Source organism: Gossypium arboreum, chromosome 3 (assembly GCF_025698485.1).
Source record: "Gossypium arboreum isolate Shixiya-1 chromosome 3, ASM2569848v2, whole genome shotgun sequence".
NCBI classification, from domain to species: domain Eukaryota; kingdom Viridiplantae; phylum Streptophyta; class Magnoliopsida; order Malvales; family Malvaceae; genus Gossypium; species Gossypium arboreum.
The window spans coordinates 10,317,492-10,334,769 of NC_069072.1; the positions used below are offsets into that span (position 1 = coordinate 10,317,492).

General features: G+C 33.1%; 2 protein-coding genes across 5 annotated transcripts; one reads left to right on the forward strand and one right to left on the reverse strand.

Annotated features, from left to right (window-relative positions):
• The first annotated feature begins 801 nt into the window (after positions 1 to 801).
• On the forward strand, positions 802 to 4,326 carry LOC108486650 (probable protein phosphatase 2C 15). Of its 4 annotated transcripts, none has more exons than XM_053025513.1 (9): positions 802 to 1,338; positions 1,682 to 2,063; positions 2,529 to 2,700; positions 2,804 to 2,957; positions 3,041 to 3,104; positions 3,190 to 3,297; positions 3,385 to 3,510; positions 3,589 to 3,821; positions 3,907 to 4,326. In XM_053025513.1, exons 2-9 carry the CDS (start codon positions 1,854 to 1,856, stop codon positions 4,124 to 4,126), a joined length of 1,287 nt encoding a protein of 428 aa, XP_052881473.1. In that variant the 5' UTR covers positions 802 to 1,338; positions 1,682 to 1,853; the 3' UTR covers positions 4,127 to 4,326. The 4 variants fall into 4 exon arrangements, with proteins under 4 accessions (XP_052881473.1, XP_052881472.1, XP_017646304.1 ...); XM_053025512.1 differs by having other exon boundaries at positions 802 to 1,284; XM_017790815.2 differs by having other exon boundaries at positions 802 to 1,252.
• A 2,354-nt stretch (positions 4,327 to 6,680) lies between these two features.
• On the reverse strand, positions 6,681 to 9,367 carry LOC108484651 (pentatricopeptide repeat-containing protein At2g13600). The gene has a single exon (XM_017788524.2). It carries the CDS (start codon positions 8,974 to 8,976, stop codon positions 6,898 to 6,900), a length of 2,079 nt encoding a protein of 692 aa, XP_017644013.1. The 5' UTR covers positions 8,977 to 9,367; the 3' UTR covers positions 6,681 to 6,897.
• Positions 9,368 to 17,278: the final 7,911 nt, after the last annotated feature.

Genomic DNA, 17,278 nt, shown 5'->3' on the forward strand with positions numbered 1-17,278 from the left:
ATCCTAGCCTTCTTCAATAATACTCCAACAATCAATATTTGTCATCAACCCTAAATAACCCTTGAAGAAGGTGTTTCACACACACTTCCTAGAGATATTCGCAGGAATCCTGGGCATACTATCATCGGATACTGCAATCATGCAAAACAATAATGGCAATCAACTCATCATGGTCAAAAGCTACTCTATTGTCTTTGTTAGAATTAAGTGACTCAAATTCTTATTTAAATAAAATACGATGGAAAATAAAATAAAAGTAAAATTCATATAGAACTAGACTTCTTTTATTTTATTTTAGAATAAGGTTTTTAAATCTTATTAAACTCCATCTATTTTATATTGATTAGGATAAAGTGTTTCAATCCTACTAGAATATGGCTTTGCAAGCCTATAAATAGTCATAGTCTATTCCTCTTGTATTTGATTCAAATTTTTCGACATAGTAAATTTTCTTCTCATCTGCCCGTGATTTTTTTCCTGAAAGGGTTTCTACGTAAAATTTATGTGTTCTTTATTTTATTTATTTTATTTTATTTTATTTTTCACAGCCTCCAAACAACATGCAAGGATTTTTAAGCCACGGTCCTCCTTTGCCCTTTTGAAAGCTTAGAATATTTTATTTTGTAGATTCATGTTAAAAGATGGAAAATTCATCAATATTATCCTCGGAAGAATCATGGCCGGATGCTGACTCCAACCAACAATATATGACGTGCAAGAACTTCACAAAACTCATAAAAAAAATTAGGAACAATGACCCTCAACTAATGAGGAACGTCACTAATTGAGCAAAATGCGCGTCCAAAACTTTTATTAGTTTTTCATTGTCTTAATTTTCATCTCTTTGTCATGTAAAAAGAAAACACATAAAAAAAGTGATCTATAGAAGCGAGTTTTTAATACGACAACATTTTTCAATGTCTAGATCTACTAGGAGAGGAGTTTAGGACAAACAGAAAGGCAGTTCTTGCAAAGATTCCTTAGTTTTATGATACTACTGCTTGAATTTTATTTAACTACTTGAAGCTGCTTTTCACTATTGAAACCGACTCTAAACAGAAACAGAATGTGGCTTTGTCGGTAGATTGCTTTATAGTCAGCAAAACCCACTTTCTGTGCTTTCTTTGTGGGAGAAAGCTGTCCATTTTTTTTTTCTTTTGGGAAGCAATCCTTTCTGTAACAAATAAAAGCAAAAACTTTTGTTTTGAGTGTTTGGTGGAAGGGAAATGTTGTGAAACTGACCTGGGTTGGGGTGGGTTCTTCCTCATAATAATCAATTCTCAAGTATTATTATTTTTCCCTGACTTTAAAAAAATACAAGTTGCCTTTCTCTGTTTGGTAACTAAAAACTCTTTTTAGTGAGGGTTTGGTTTTTAGATTAATAGGATATACGACAGTTCATTGCCTTGTCACCAAAAACGCGTAGAGTTCCCCAGCTAGATTTATTCCCTCTTCATTGTTTATGGTTTGCTTAGTGTAGCAACCAGATCTGGCATTTGGTTTTGTACGAAACGCTAAACCAAACATTCTTTGCTGGGAACTTGACCTTCGTTCACTTCCTTGTCTGCTGTCATCTTTCTAAACTCAAGTGTCTTTGTTTCTGCTTAAGGATCTGCAATTTGGATGTGGTGCTTTTGTTTTTGCTGGATCTTACACTGACAGTTTGAGTTGTTCACTGCAGGTGAATTTCATAGTGGGTTTTGATTTGATAATTAAGTGAATTGGAAGAAGGTGCTTGCAGTTTTGAGATCTGTGGGGGTGGGGAGGGGGGATCTTGTTCTTTGTGATTGAGTGGGCAACAATGGGTTGTTGAGTTTGGGAGGGCATTAATTAACCTTGTGGGGTGGTAGGATATGGCATCTGGAGCAGGCAGGCGTCGTGGTCATGAACTGGTGCCTCTGGCAGCATTAATAAGCAGAGAGATGAAGAATGAGAAGATGGAGAAGCCAAGTGTGAGATACGGTCATGCCGCTCAATCTAGGAAAGGAGAAGATTATTTCTTGGTTAAAACGGATTGTCAACGAGTGCCTGGCAATCCTTCATCTACCTTCTCTGTTTTCGCGGTAATGAATCTTTATTTTATTCTTTTTGCAAACAAATTTCACATGCTTGGTGCTTTGGGTGATATATTTTAGTCCACTTTTAAATAATATTGTTATGAGAAAACCCCTAAGTTGATTATTAGAAATTGGCTAAAAGATCAAATAAGGTGCAGGATATGGTATCGGTTGATAGAGATACAAAACCTGAAACGATGTAATGATATTACTGTACTAGTTCAAAAGCCGGTATCATATGGTCCCATGGTTCTTACTTAATATGCAAGGTTGACTTCCTTAGGAATTGGTAGGAGTATTCATGCTCTGAGCAATTGTTTTCTTTCTCTTGAGGATGATACATATGGAGATTATAAACAAGAGCAGCATTTTACATTTTCTGATGAATTGTAGTAATCTTTGCGCTTGGATGATTTCTTCATTACTTCCTTCACTTTGTCTGTGATGGTGACTATTTTCTTCTGCCTTCAGATCTTTGATGGGCACAACGGTAATGCTGCAGCAATTTTTACTAGGGAGCACCTTTTGAGTCATATATTGAGTGCTGTTCCTCGTGGCCTTGGGCGGGAGGAGTGGTTTCAAGCTTTACCTCGAGCATTAGTTGCCGGATTTGTGAAGACCGACAAGGAATTTCAGAGTAGAGGCATGGAATTTGTTTTCCAATTCTTTTATTCTCTAATTGTTTCTTCTGTACATTTAGATGACACTGGTGTTCTCTGTCCTTATTGATTTTTTTTTTTCTGCAGGTGAAACATCGGGTACTACTGCTACATTTGTAATAATTGATGCATGGACAGTGACTGTTGCTTCTGTTGGGGATTCTCGTTGCATTTTAGATACTCAGGGTGGTGGAATCTCTACCTTAACCGTTGATCACAGACTTGAAGAGAATGTGGAAGAGTGTGTCCTTATCTTGATATATCTCCTTTCTTCCATTTCCATGAACAGAATTCTTAATTGGTGATGTGCTTTTGTTATTGCAGGAGGGAACGCGTCACTGCTAGTGGGGGTGAAGTTGGGAGGCTTAGCATTGCTGGTGGTGCCGAGGTTGGTGTTTTTAAATCTCAACTTTATTTTTTCTCCCCTAGTAACATGTACTATTGGAATCTAACTTTTCTCCGGATTGTGACAGATTGGTCCTCTCCGATGTTGGCCAGGAGGTTTATGCCTGTCTAGGTCAATAGGAGATATGGATGTTGGAGAGTTTATAGTTCCCATACCTTATGTAAAGCAAGTAAAGGTAAGCTTGTTGGATCTTGTGCAATGTTCTTGTTGATGTTATGGTTACATTCTCATTTGACATAGAATACACTGATGTTTGTAAAAGCTGTCAAACGCTGGTGGGAGGCTTATAATTGCTTCGGATGGTATTTGGGATGCCCTATCATCAGAAATGGCTGCAAAATCTTGCCGTGGATTGCCAGCTGAACTTGCTGCTAGACAAGTTGTTAAGGTGATTCAATTAATCACCAAACAGTTTCTCCTTTTTTTTACCCTTGTTTTCCAGTCTTCCTAATATCATTTTGTTCAGGAAGCATTAAGGACACGAGGGTTAAAGGATGACACAACCTGCATTGTTGTCGACATAATTCCTCCTGAGAATTCACCACCGCCTTCTCCTCTTCCCAAAAAGCCTAACAAACTGAGATCTTTCTTATTCAGGAAGAGCTCTCGTGATTCTGCCAATAAACTATCAAAGAAGCTTTCAGCTGTTGGTATAGTTGAAGAGCTGTTTGAAGAAGGCTCAGCAATGCTTGCCGAAAGGTTAGCACTTAGCACTAGGCTTGCTTGTTGCTAATAATAAACTCCATTGTAATGGATACTGAAAGTGAAGTACTGCATTGTGCAGACTAGGAAATGATGAGGGTGCAGGGCAAACAACATCTGGGATATTCACATGTGGTGTATGCCAAGTCGACCTAGCTCCAAGTGAAGGCATCTCAGTTCATGCAGGTTCCATATTCTCGACCAGCTCAAAGCCCTGGCAAGGGCCCTTCCTTTGTGCTGCTTGCCGTAATAAAAAGGATGCCATGGAAGGAAAACGTCCCAGTGGAGTAAAAGTGGCTTAGCTTTTCTATTATTATAATATATATTTGCCACCTTGTTCTTCAATTCTAATTCTTTGATAGCAATCCTTTTTTTTTTCCTAGGTTAGGCAATTGTTTTAGTCCTATATTATGTGCAAATGTATATGTATTCCCACTTAATAATTTATAATCTAATAATATATATATAATAAAAGCATGGATGCAAAAATTCTTTGTTGAAATTTTAAATTAATTATTATAGTTTCAATTTTCAATAAGATATTTTCGAGTAAAAGTAGAGTTGTTTCTTTAATAAGTGGATAGCATTTTTAAGGAAAATTGTTTCTTGATGGTATGCGATTCCTTTTAGTAAAGATTCAACTAGATATAACTAAAAATTAAGAGATAAGCACCTGGTACAAGTCGAAGTCTTTTTTTCCTTCCAAAGAATCAAAAAAAACATGTCATTGGTAATCTTCTATTGCCAGAAGAGATAAAAACATGATTCTTTGATGATTCCGCTTCAACTTTAATTAGAGTTACGGTTTTCACCTTCGGTGGATCATATTCATCCTCAATCTAATAATTGCTTGTGTTGTTGTACAAACATGATCCTACTAGTCCATGTGCAACTTGATTCCCAGCACGGAGGGTGTGGAAGAGTTTGTAATTCTCAAACCGCTTGGGAGATTCTTTCTAATGCTCAAGCAATCTCTCTCAAAAATAATCCAATGTCAACCCCAAACTCCAAAACTTTTAAGCTGCCTAAGTACTCTCCACAATGAATAAGTCTCCACACGTTCTCAGTGATGCATGCATACACCCACCCATTGCCATTCGGTTCTCATTTTACATAACCACTCTTATGCTTGCCTTGTCTTCGTTTTGCTTAAACACCCCATCGAAGTTAATTTTATATAGCCCAAGGGTGGTGACCGCCATGCTAACTATCATGGTAGCACTGAAGGGGTACCTGTGTCAGAAACAACCTACAGCTTCAAAAAGTAAGAGTAGGGGTCCTCGTTCATATTTAAAGATACCATATTATTTTTAATTTAATATTTAATATCTTTTATTAAGATTTTAAGTTTAAATAAAATAACATATTTTAATATTTATATAGTATTGTATTATTATATATATTTAATTTTATGTTATATTATTACACAAAATATAAAAGAAAAATTAAAATATGTTATAAAAATATAAAAGAGTTAGGATGAGAGAGACTCGAGTCTTAAATGTTGAAGTCAAAATCAAATTTTCAATGGATCTAATTTTTTTTGCCTAAACTTTCTAGTCATATTTCGGATAGACCTTCAAGCTTGGGTAAATAGCTCGACCCGTAAACTAGTTTAGATAGAATTATATTGTAGCTAATTTATAGAAGTTGTAATTCCTTCATGCAATTCCTTATTCCTGCTAAACCAGATAAGCCCAAATAGTTATTTCTATGTGACCGCATCTGTCATCGTCTGCATTTTCAGATAAAGTGTATAACCAATTTGTTATTATGGTGTGTGAGTGGGTTGTTAGCCAGGTTACACTTGCTTCACCCAAACATCTGAGATATGAGAGAGGCTTTAGTGGAGTGGATAGTTGTTTCTGTTTCTGATTTACATCGTGAGTATACACTGTTTGAGGCAACTCGCTTAGCATGTAGGTTCTCCATTGTTAAACAAACTTTTGTACAAATCGCCAAATTGTAATCTTGATTTTGCTTGGGATATGTAATAACCAAAATTTAGCATAGAATGCTTGTATAATAGGGCTATGATAATTGTGTATTTGATTACCATTTCAAATAAAAAATTTGTAGCCACCCTTTAACAGTGTATCTGTCAGTATTCTCCAAATTCCACACCAAAGTGTCCCTCATCTCTTGTTCAACCAAAGGATTTCTCATGAGGTGTTGTGCTTCCTGGCTATCAAACAATCTATTGATTAGATCCCTATTCCAAGAATGCGTGTCTCGTTCAATCAATTTCGATACTATTTCAACATTATTCATAACTCTTTGACATTTGAAATTTGCAGGATTCAGTTCTTGTCCTCCCAGATTGCAATATTTCAACCGTTGACAACTCGCTATTGTATCCCTGCATCCAAGCTTTTTGCACCAGGTAAGAGATATGTTTGTTCCTAATCTTGCATTGACAAAATTCGTAGTTGGATAATACTTTGTGCGTAGAACTTTAGTTGTAAACGGCAAAGGGTTACTTTTAAATAAAAAGAATACAAGGCATAAGTTTTGCATTTGTTGCAACATTTTTTGGGTCAATCATTTGTTTCAATATGATAGCTAATCCGAGCAATGACTAATAACATGTAAACCTGGAGTATAGTTGAAACTTTTTTAGGAGACTATAACTTTTGTTATTCATTAACTAATAAGAAATGGTCAATCTTTCAAGAATATAGCTTGTTCTCACCACAACTTAAAGCAAGTCTTCAAAGGTAATTGTGCCTAAAAGTGATTTAGTTCTTTGGGGTAATATTCCATGGAAGCGCTAGATTGAGCTGAGTTTGTCCTATTTTATGCACTCACTTAAGGTTGTGTCGTTGAATGCCCTTCAATTGTACGAAGATTACTACATTTTGGGAACGGTGCACTCATAATAGGCAACTGTTCACATTTTGAATTACAAAATGTCTAACTCTCTGACAGTTTAACAATCATATAAGGAAGCATAGCGTCTATTAAACCAAATGGAGTAGCAGAAGATGGGAGAGAAACTAAACCAATAAATTGCAATGAATGCAAAATTTTGAATAAAAACCATTTTGACGAGAATCATTAAGAATATATTCTATCAACCAACCGCCGCACTAGTGGCAAGCTCTTCGTAAGCTTCTTCATCACCAGCATCTGGTAGATACTCAGCTCGTTTCATCTGTTTAATGAGGGCATTCAAGACTGAATAGATTGCCTTCCTCTGAGGATGTTTTTTATCTTTCACCATGAAAACACTTACATGACCCTGTACCTCAATCCAGCTACAACCAGGTTGCTTGATTACTCCCCGTTTCCTCATCAACTTCCTTACTCTAACAACATCTCCCCATCTCCCAAGCTCGGCATACATGTTTGAGAGAAGAACATAAGGTCCGGAGTTGCTAGGATCAATTTCTAATATTTTCTCTGCTACATACTTTCCTAACCTAATATTACGATGTACTTTACAAGCACCGAGCAGAGATCCCCAGACAACAGCGTCAGGCTTCATTGGCATTGTCTCTATTAGATTCTTTGCTTCATCGAGGCAACCAGCTCGACCAAGTAAATCAACCATGCATGTATAGTGGTCCTTCAATGGTACCAAACCATGTTCCCTGCTCATAGATGAGAAATGATGTCGCCCCTCTTCAACTAACCCAGCATGACTACAAGCACAAAGAACACCAATCATAGTGACATGGTCTGGTTTCTCACCAGATGCCAACATGTTCTTGAACAGCTCAAGAGCCTTATTTCCATAACCATTTTGTGCATATCCTACTATCATGGCATTCCATGATACCCAATCCCTTTCCATCATAGTTTTGAAAACCAGGCTAGCATCTTCAACTGATCCACATTTCATATACATGTCTATGAGAGAGTTGCCAACAAAAATATCAGATTCTTCTCCAAACTGAAAGCGGAAACCATGCTTCAAAACATGTGTGTGAGCCTGCCTTCCAAGCTGCAAATCAGTGAGATTAGCACAGGCATTCAGTAGATTGCCAAACGTGTAATGAGTTGGGCAAACAGATTCTCTCTTTAAGAGTCGAAAAAGTCTAAGAGCCTCTTCATTCTCCCCATTTTGTGTATACCCAGCAATTAGCGCATTCCAAGACACTATGTTCCTCTCCATCATCTTTGCAAACATTAATCTCGCAGTTCTCACACTGGCTACCTTCGCATACCCACTTACCATTGAGGTTTCAGACACTACATTCCTAACTGGCATTCTATCAAAAATACATCTAGCTTCATTGATTTTATTGCATTTTGCATACATATCAACCAATGCATTTCCCAGGACAAGATCATCCCTCAACTTATTGCACTTCACAACACGAGCATGAATCTGCTTGCCTTCCTTGATTGCCGACAAGCTAGCGCAAGCACTAACCACACTGGCATATGTGAGTTCATCTGGTTCAATTCCACAATCCATCATCCTCAAGAAAACCTGAAGAGCTGCACTAGCTGGACCTTTTTGCTCATAACAAGTGATCAAACTATTCCAAGAGACTCTATTCCTCTCACTCATATCATCGAAAGCTCTCTGGCCGCAGCTGACACTCCCACATTTTCCATACATATCAACAAGAGCCGAGCCCATATAAACATTGGAAAAGAACCTAGTTTTTGCGATTAAAGCATGGATTTGAGCACCGATTTTAATGTTTTTCAACCCAGAACAAGCGCTAAGAGCACTACCAAACGAGTATTCGTTAAGCACGAAGTCCTCTCTATGCATCCTAACAAAATAGTGAAGAGCCTCTCCGAACCTATCTTGCTGAGCTAACCCTGAAATGATTGAATTCCAAGAGCACTGGTCATGCTCAGGCATGGAATCAAAAAACCCTGCTGCCTCATCAACGTAACCCAATTTCGTCAATACAGATATGACCGAGTTCCAAGAAAAAATATTTCTTTGAGGCATTCTGTTAAACACCTTCCCGGCATCCTCCAAGGAGCCACATCTGCCGTAGGCATCGATTAGCCTGTTCAGGATAAAAGTCTCAGAGGCAAAATTAGATTTGATAATCCGAACATGTAACCGACGTATATCAAGGAGAGACTTGGATTGGATGTAGGAACCCAAAAGCTTAGCAAAAGGAGAAGAGTCGGGCAGTGAAAGATCACCCACAATTTGTTTGTGCAATCCAAGTTTTGCCATTCCATTATCCTGGAAGAAACAAAGTTGGTGGGCATTGCTCTTTTGCTACGGTTTTTGCATCTCCCTTAGCATTTGGCTGCAAACTGAGATGCTTCTAACTCAGTAATGGGAGGAAAATAGAAGTGATGCCAACAGTTTTTTTTTTTTCAAAATCTCTAGTTATGGAAAAGATTTCAATGACATTAACGAGTCAACTCTCCGACAACGAGACGTGAAGTAAGTGGAAAGCCGGATTCTAATACCTGAGCAGCAGTGACCTTTGAAATGTGATTAAACAGTGTAAGTTTCTTTTTTGGGTAGAAATTCTACCTGTTGTTGGGCTTCAGAGCTCACAAAACATGCCAAGCTCGTAATCCCGTTCCTACCCATCTTAACTAGAGGGTTTATGGGTTCGGTCGGGTTTTAACTGGGCTCCAATTAAGTTTAACTAAAAATTTAAATTTATGTCCGACCAAAAAAGTAGGCTTGAAATTTTGCTTAAACTCACCCGAATAAAAAGGCTAAAATTTGAGTTCAATTTGACTCACCCGTATTAATTTTTTATATTATTTTTATATAATTTTAAATATATATAATATATCAAAATACTAAAAATATCAAAATAAATATTTCCCAAAAATTAAAAATAAATTTTAAAAATATGTATATTTAAATAAGATTAAGATAAATATAACTTAACAAGCAAATACATCTAAAATAATAACAAAATTAACAATAAAACAAATTTTATACAATATCCAAACAACAACAAAATAGTAGCAACATAATAGTAAATGGTAGCAAAATAGGGAGAAAACAACAAAAAAATTAAAAAAACAAAAAAAATATTTTTTTATCCTTTAGTGAATTTAGGTCGGATTGGGCTTGGCCGGAACAAAAAACACCTTACTCGAGGCTCAACCCATTTTTTTAAGCGAGTTTTATTTTTTTGTCCAAGTCCATTTTTCAGGCCTATATTTTTGTCCAAACACTTTCACATTTCGGGCGGGTTACTTAGCCCGACCCATTAAAAGGTCTAATCTTAACTTGAAACCATCTGAATTTAATAAATTTTGAACCCGTAATAGATCCAAGCTCAAGATAAATTCAATTCAAAGCTTGAAAATGTCGATTTTATAAACCAACAACCATAGTAAACATTAATAATGAATATAATTTTATGATATTATTTAAAATATAAATAAATGATTTTTTTAAATGTATTTATAAACATTGCATATTTATATCGAAATATGATTAACGGAAAAATTAATTAATAATAATTTTTATGTTAAATTATAAAGTAGAATAATTTTTATTAATTTAACATAAAATATTTTAATATTATAATTATACATGTATAATAAATATATAAAATTAATAATTATTAAAATCTATAAAATTAAACATTAATGATAATATAATAATATATTATATAACTATTACTGAAACCGGTTACTTAACCTTAAACCGATATATTAAATTAGTATATTTGTAACAGCTCAATTTTCAGTAGTATTGGAAGTAGTGGTTTGAGACCACTAAAATCCGATAAGTGAGCTCGTAAATATTACTATTTAGTGTTTATGAGTTAATTGTGAATTTAGGAAAGTTAAGAATTAGTGATTTGTGCTTTAAAAATAATTGGTTTCAAAAATGAGGAATTGAGACCTCGATTTTATAAATCGAGCCGTAAATATTTTTATAAATATTTACGAAGTGTTATTGAGATAGTGTTAAAGTTTCGTTAGCAAATTTTAACGTTTAGATAATTAATTAATTAAAAATAATTAAATTGAAAAGGTGTAAAATTTGTTAATCAAAGAAATGGTGACTAGATAACCCAAATAATAAATAAGAAGGATTTAAAGAGCAATTGGGTCTAATTTATAAAGGCTGGACGGTAGGGATATAGAAATTAGAAAGGAAATAGTGTGAACAAGGGGTAAAATTAGAAATTTCATAAAATTAAGCAAAAAATTTGAATTTTCATGATAATTCTGGACATTTTTCTTCTAAAACTTCATCAAAACACCATAGAAGAGTTCTTCTAAGCTGATTTTTCATATTTTTGCACCATGTAAGTTCAATTCTTGCATTTTTCTTGAAATTTTTGTGTTTTTGTGATTTTTACAACTAGGTCCAACTATTTAATTCATTAATTTTTTATTCTATGAGTAATTTTGAAAGTTACCATTGATAAGTGTTGTGTATTTATGATGAATTAACATGTAATTGAAGCTTTAATTTTATTATATGATGATTTTATGAAGTAATTTCAATAGAAATTGATTTTAGGACCTAATTGTGAAATAGTTTAGAATTAGGGTTTGGTGCTAAAATTATGAATATAAAAGGCTGTATAGTAGCCTAAAATAATTAGATAAAGTGTTAATTGAGAAAAATTAGCTCAATTGATGGGTTAATTGGTTAGGGACTAAATTGTAAAAGTTGGGGTAAATGTGTAATTACAAAAATTAAAGGGAAGAAATTGTTAAGTGAATTAGAATTGAATTTAATACTGATAAATGGAAATTTTTATATTATAGATTAAGAACCCGAAGATAAACATGAAAAAGAAAAATTAGCAGATTAGTCCCTAAATTTCTACAACTTCTACAAACTACCCCAGGTAAGTTCATATGGTTGAACTTTAATGATTAATTGTTAATTTAGGAATGATATAATGTTTTAATTTATATCTTTGTTATGAAATTATGAAAATATGATTACTGTAATAAAATGAAAATCAAATTGAAGTTCAAATTGAGTAGAATGCAGGATTTAGTATGATCGTTCCATGACAAGATGAATTGACGGATAAGACCATGGTTGGACCATGGAAATGTTTAAATGCAAGACCATAGCTGGCTATGGCATTTCAGTGAAAAGACCATAACTGGATTATGACACCGTGAACGTAAGACCATGGTTGGACCATGGCAGTGTGTGTATAAGTGTAAAACCATAGCTAGGCTATGGTATCTTGATGATAAGACCATAACTAGGTTATGGCATTACGAGTGTAAGACCATGGTAGAGCCATAGCAATATAACTGTAAGACCATAGTTGGACTATGGCATCAAGTAAACCATGTACTCAAATCCGTAAGACATTCTCTAATTTGACAGATATTGGTAAGTGACATATGGAATCAATGTGATAGAAATTAAGTATTTATTGATATTGACCTCAATCAAGTGAATTTATCATTTGAAATTGTGAATGGCAGGAAATGTTAGTGAAACGCTTATTTAATGAATTATTATAGCATGTTCGGTAGGATTAATTTTTAAGCCTATGAACTTACTAAGCTTTGTTAAGCTTACTTGTGTTGTTAATTTCTCTTGTAGATTAACGTGAGATTGGAGGATTGTGTAATACCCTGAAAATCTTTACAGTAATATATTATCCTTGATATAATAAAATAAGGAAATAAAGTGATAAAAAGGGAAGTTTTGAGTTATGGCAACATTGGAAAGTAAATTATGATATCTTGATTCAGGAAAGGACTAAATTGTAAAAGTTAGAAAAGTTTTGTTGCCTAAGAGTAAATACTCAAGACTTAAAGGGTTAAAGTGTAAATATGAAAAGTTGAAGGACCAATAGTGTAAATATTTTAAGGGTAGAATGATCTAGAAACTAAGGAAAATGGATGAATTAGGACCAAATTGAATAAGTGAAGAACTATGAGGGACTAAATTGCAATTTTACCAAATTAAATGATGACTCAAGGATGGAATTCTAAAAGTTCATGAAGGGCAAAATGGTCAATTAGTAAGAGAGAAATTCTAGAATGTAATGATTATGTTAATGATATTTTAAATTAATTAATTAGATAAATATTATTTTATTAATATTTTATGAGATATTTAATATTATTTTATTATTATTTATTTAGTATATAAGGAAAGAAAGATGAAGAATTTTCATCATCTTTCCTTTCCATGCAAACTAACGTGAGAGAAAGAGAGGAAGAAAGAAAGTTTTACTTTCTTTACAATTTGGTCCTTTACCAAAAATTCACCATTTTCACCCAAAAATCAAATGAATTTCCATAGCTACCAAGAGAGAAAATGTTAAGGAGAACATGGGGAGTTAGAATATCAAGTTGGATTCAAGAAATAGAAGCTGGAGGAGAGAGAAAATCAAGTTAAAGATTGGTATCAAGAGAATAAGGTAAGTACATCAAGATTTCAATATGTTTTTAAGTTTGTTATTGTTGATAAATCATGGAAATAATGTTATAGTAGAGTTTTATTACATAAGGTCCTATGTTCTTGATATGTTAGTGAAGAGAAAATAAGAGAAAGTGATGAGAAATGGTGTAGAAAAAGAAAATAAGGGTGTTATAACATGGTAATTAATATCTTGCACTAAAACAGTTATGGACAGCAGCAGTAGTCTAACTTTGAAAAATCACCATAAATTTTATAAATTGAATTAGAAGATGAAAAGATATGGAATTAAATATTAATGAGTCTAGTTTCTCATAGAAGAAACAGTGTAAGCAATGAATTTGTAAATTTTGATATATAATGAATTTTGTGAGACAAGGTCAGAATGAATTTGGGTTCCCCTGTTCAGACTTTGAAAAATAATAAAAAAATGAAGAAAAATAATTAGAGGCTTAAATTTATATTTATAGAATCCTGAATGAGTCTAGTTTTATTAGAAACAAACTAGAACATCATTTGAATTCTGTAAAAGGAGATAACTAATTTTAGTGAAGAAAGGTCAGAACTGTCAGACAGCAGAACAGGGGTGACTTTAATGAATAAACTGTACTAATTGTCTAAACCAAAATTCTGAAAATTTTATGATAAGAATACATGTGAGTCTAGTTTCAGGAAAAATTAACGGATCTTAATTTCGAGTTCTGTAGCTTAATATATAAATAATTTAGTGACTATGACGCAAATGGACAGTTTTGAATGTACATATAAGTAAATAGTGAAATTATTGATAATGTTACTTGTTGTATGTTATATAAATTAAGGATGTGGAATGGAGAGGAGGAGGAGGAAAATATGTATGAATATTCATCTAGCATGGCTAATTTGCATGTTTTAGGCTCAGGGACTAAATTGAATAAAAGTAAAATTTTATGGGCAATTTTGTAAAAATGTCAGAAATGACTAAATTGCATGAAATAGATTATTTTATTATTTAAATTACAAAAATTTTAACGAAATTATCAATTTAGTTCAAGATCGGGAAAACATGTTTTAGGGATTAAATTGAAAAGTGTTGAAATTATGGAAAATTTTGATATTTTATAGAATTCATGGACTGTTATCATTATATATGAGAATAATAGTTGGAAATAAGGATTAAATTGCAAGAATTTTACTTTCCTGTCCCTAAGGATGAAATCGTCATTAATTAAAAGTTTAGGGGCAAAATGGTAATTTTGCCTAGAGCATTAATTAAATGTATTAGAATATGAAATGAATGAAAATGATGATCAAATTTATTTATAAAGATCCGGACGACACAAATACGAGACTTGATCATGGAAAAGAAAATATATCGAATAATGAAATAATAAACACGAGCAATCAATGAGGTAAGTTCGTAACTTGAATTATATTCGAAATGCTTGAGATTGTATGTTATTGATGTGAATATGATTTGAATGTTCATTGTATGAAAATTTATAAAACATTGATATATTTGATAAAATGGGAAGAAATCCGGTTGAATGAAAGGAAAATTCGATGGATCTCGAAAAGGAATTGACGGTAAAAAGGATCTAGCAGGACGGGTGATCCTATCTGATATAGTCCTCCGAAGAATATGTGTAAAATGGATTTAGCCGGACGGGTAATCCGAATTAGGGTCTGAATTTAGCTTGGACTGTAATTCGGATCCAAGCTCATTAGAGTAATTGTCGTTGCGAGGATTTAGCTTTGACCGGTAATCCCGACAATACTCTATGAGTTTATATTGCGAGGATTTAGCTCGACCGGTAATCCCGCTGCAAGGATGAGGTTCATGAGTGTGCTCTCGATATGAAATGTGTAAGACCATGGTTGAAAGATACCATGGCAACTTTGAGTGTAAGACCATGGTTGAAAGATACCATGGCAACTGATATAAAATGTGTAAGACCATGGTTGAAAGATACCATGGCAACTGATATGAATGTGTAAGACCATGGTTGAAAGATACCATGGCAACGTGATATGAAATGAACAAGACCATGGTTGAAATATACCATGGCAACATGACGAAAAATGAGTAAGACCATAGTTGAAAGACACTATGGCATCATGTCAAAGATAAATAAGACCGTGGATGGGAGACGCTCTAGCATCATTGAACAATTGATATTCGTAATATGTATCGGATGACGAATGGTTATATGAAATAATTATGAAGATAGATAAACGAAATAAGTACAAGTGCATGAAATATAATTTATGTTAAGTTTGATATAAGCTATTACCTAATAAATATACATAAAATATATGGAAATGATGGAGCATGAAATATTGATATAATGAAATGAATGATATATGCTTATGAAGAAAGCGGTAAGAGCATGATATGTTTCATGACATGTACATATATGATTATCTTTGATATGTTGATACAAGGAAATTATGTAATTGAGACTATTATTAAACTCAAGTGCGATATGTCGAGAAAATAGATATATCGATGTTGAATTTATATGAGATATGTGCAAGTATACTAACAATGTTGTTGTTTGATGCTTATACAACTGTCAAACTGTTGATTGAATGGTAATATATTTATTTATATGATGCATTGAATCGGTAAGTATTTAAATTTTTTAGTGATCTGTAAATGGTAGTAATGCTCAAAACCACATTCGGCAAATGGATACGGGTTAGGGTGTTACATTTAGTGGTATCGAGCTATGGTTTAGTCGATTCTCGGACCAAACGTAGTACATGTGAAGTCTAAAACACATGTCATTATAATATGTGATAGTGTGATATCTTTCGACTGATGAGATTTGTTTTATTTATAGAAAGAGATGTTTTCAACCAAGCTAATTCGATAATGTTAAAAGCGATACTCAAGTATATGAGTAGAAAGTTGATTATGATGAATCGGTATAAAAAAAATGGTATGAATAAATGTTTTATAATACATGTCGATGATGAATATGATGCTATATGTATTATTAAAAGCAAATTATATTACTACATGAAATATTGTCTTGATGACTAAATTACAAAATATATAAAAGTAATATATGAAGTACATGATAAGGATTATTAGAGAATTATGAATAAATAGTGAATTTTGAAATATATTACATGTATGGAAGATACGAGAAGATATAAGTATATGAATTATTGGTACAAGGATTAAATTGTAAAGCATGTAAAAGTATCATGCGAAAGGTGTAAAAGTGATATGCGTGCATGAAATAATTTGCCCAAGTAGACAAGATTAGAACTACTAGTATATTAAGGGACCTCAAGATGCTTTCGATTATTAGCACATTCAAGACATTTGTACTTTCAGATAGCACTTCAAGTGTTCTCGTTTAATAGTGCATAATAATGCACCTCTATATAAGTCCCATATATCCAAGTGTTCTATCTAGTCTCTGGGCCTCTGCTAAGTAAAAAGTAAACAATTTTAGTTCTGAAGTAAAGGATTATCTCGAGTAAAAATGTTAGTTATGATGAAGTAGAACTCGTAAAAGTACGAATAAATGTTTTATAGTACTTGAGAAAGATAAATGTTATATGAGTAAATATATGACAATTAAATTATGAGACTTTACGATCTATACCCTTTACTAGTACAATTATATGCAATGAAATTCATGAGATTTATATTGATTAAGTTCGAAGCGGAAAGTGAAAAACTCAATGGTTGAACAATTAATAATGCAATCGAACCGAAAATGAGTTAATAAGTAAAGATGATTTTTGAATAAAGATATCAGATTTTTCTTAAACTAGTTGAGATATACAGTATCACTATTAAAGAAAGAAGTTATTTATGGGAAAATCGATTTATTTAAATATGGTATTTACAGAATAGTTAACTGAAAATTTCTTCCGAATTAGTTTTTTTTGAGTGGAGTAAATGATGTGAAATTATTGATGACTATACTAGTCAATAGATTGGTGAATAGATTGCAAAAATATTTGAATATAGCCGTTATAACTGGGTATATTATAGTAAATTTTTGGGATTTTATATGGGTATCTTATATATATTGATATTTTCAGAGGCATATAGAACTGTTCATGTTTGGATGCTATAATCAATATATGAAAAGGTTGGATAAATATGCTAATAGACAGAAATTATCGCAAGTCTGATTGA

Bases quoted from the DNA above. Each gene is read 5' to 3' on its own strand.
- LOC108486650 (XM_053025511.1), top strand. From the start codon at position 1,854: ATGGCATCTGGAGCAGGCAGGCGTCGTGGTCATGAACTGGTGCCTCTG. The intron at 2,701-2,803 runs GCATGGAATTTG...TTTTTTCTGCAG, and splicing joins CAAGGAATTTCAGAGTAGAG to GTGAAACATCGGGTACTACT. The intron at 3,298-3,384 runs GTAAGCTTGTTG...TGTTTGTAAAAG, and splicing joins CTTATGTAAAGCAAGTAAAG to CTGTCAAACGCTGGTGGGAG.
- LOC108484651 (XM_017788524.2), bottom strand. From the start codon at position 8,976: ATGGCAAAACTTGGATTGCACAAACAAATTGTGGGTGATCTTTCACTG.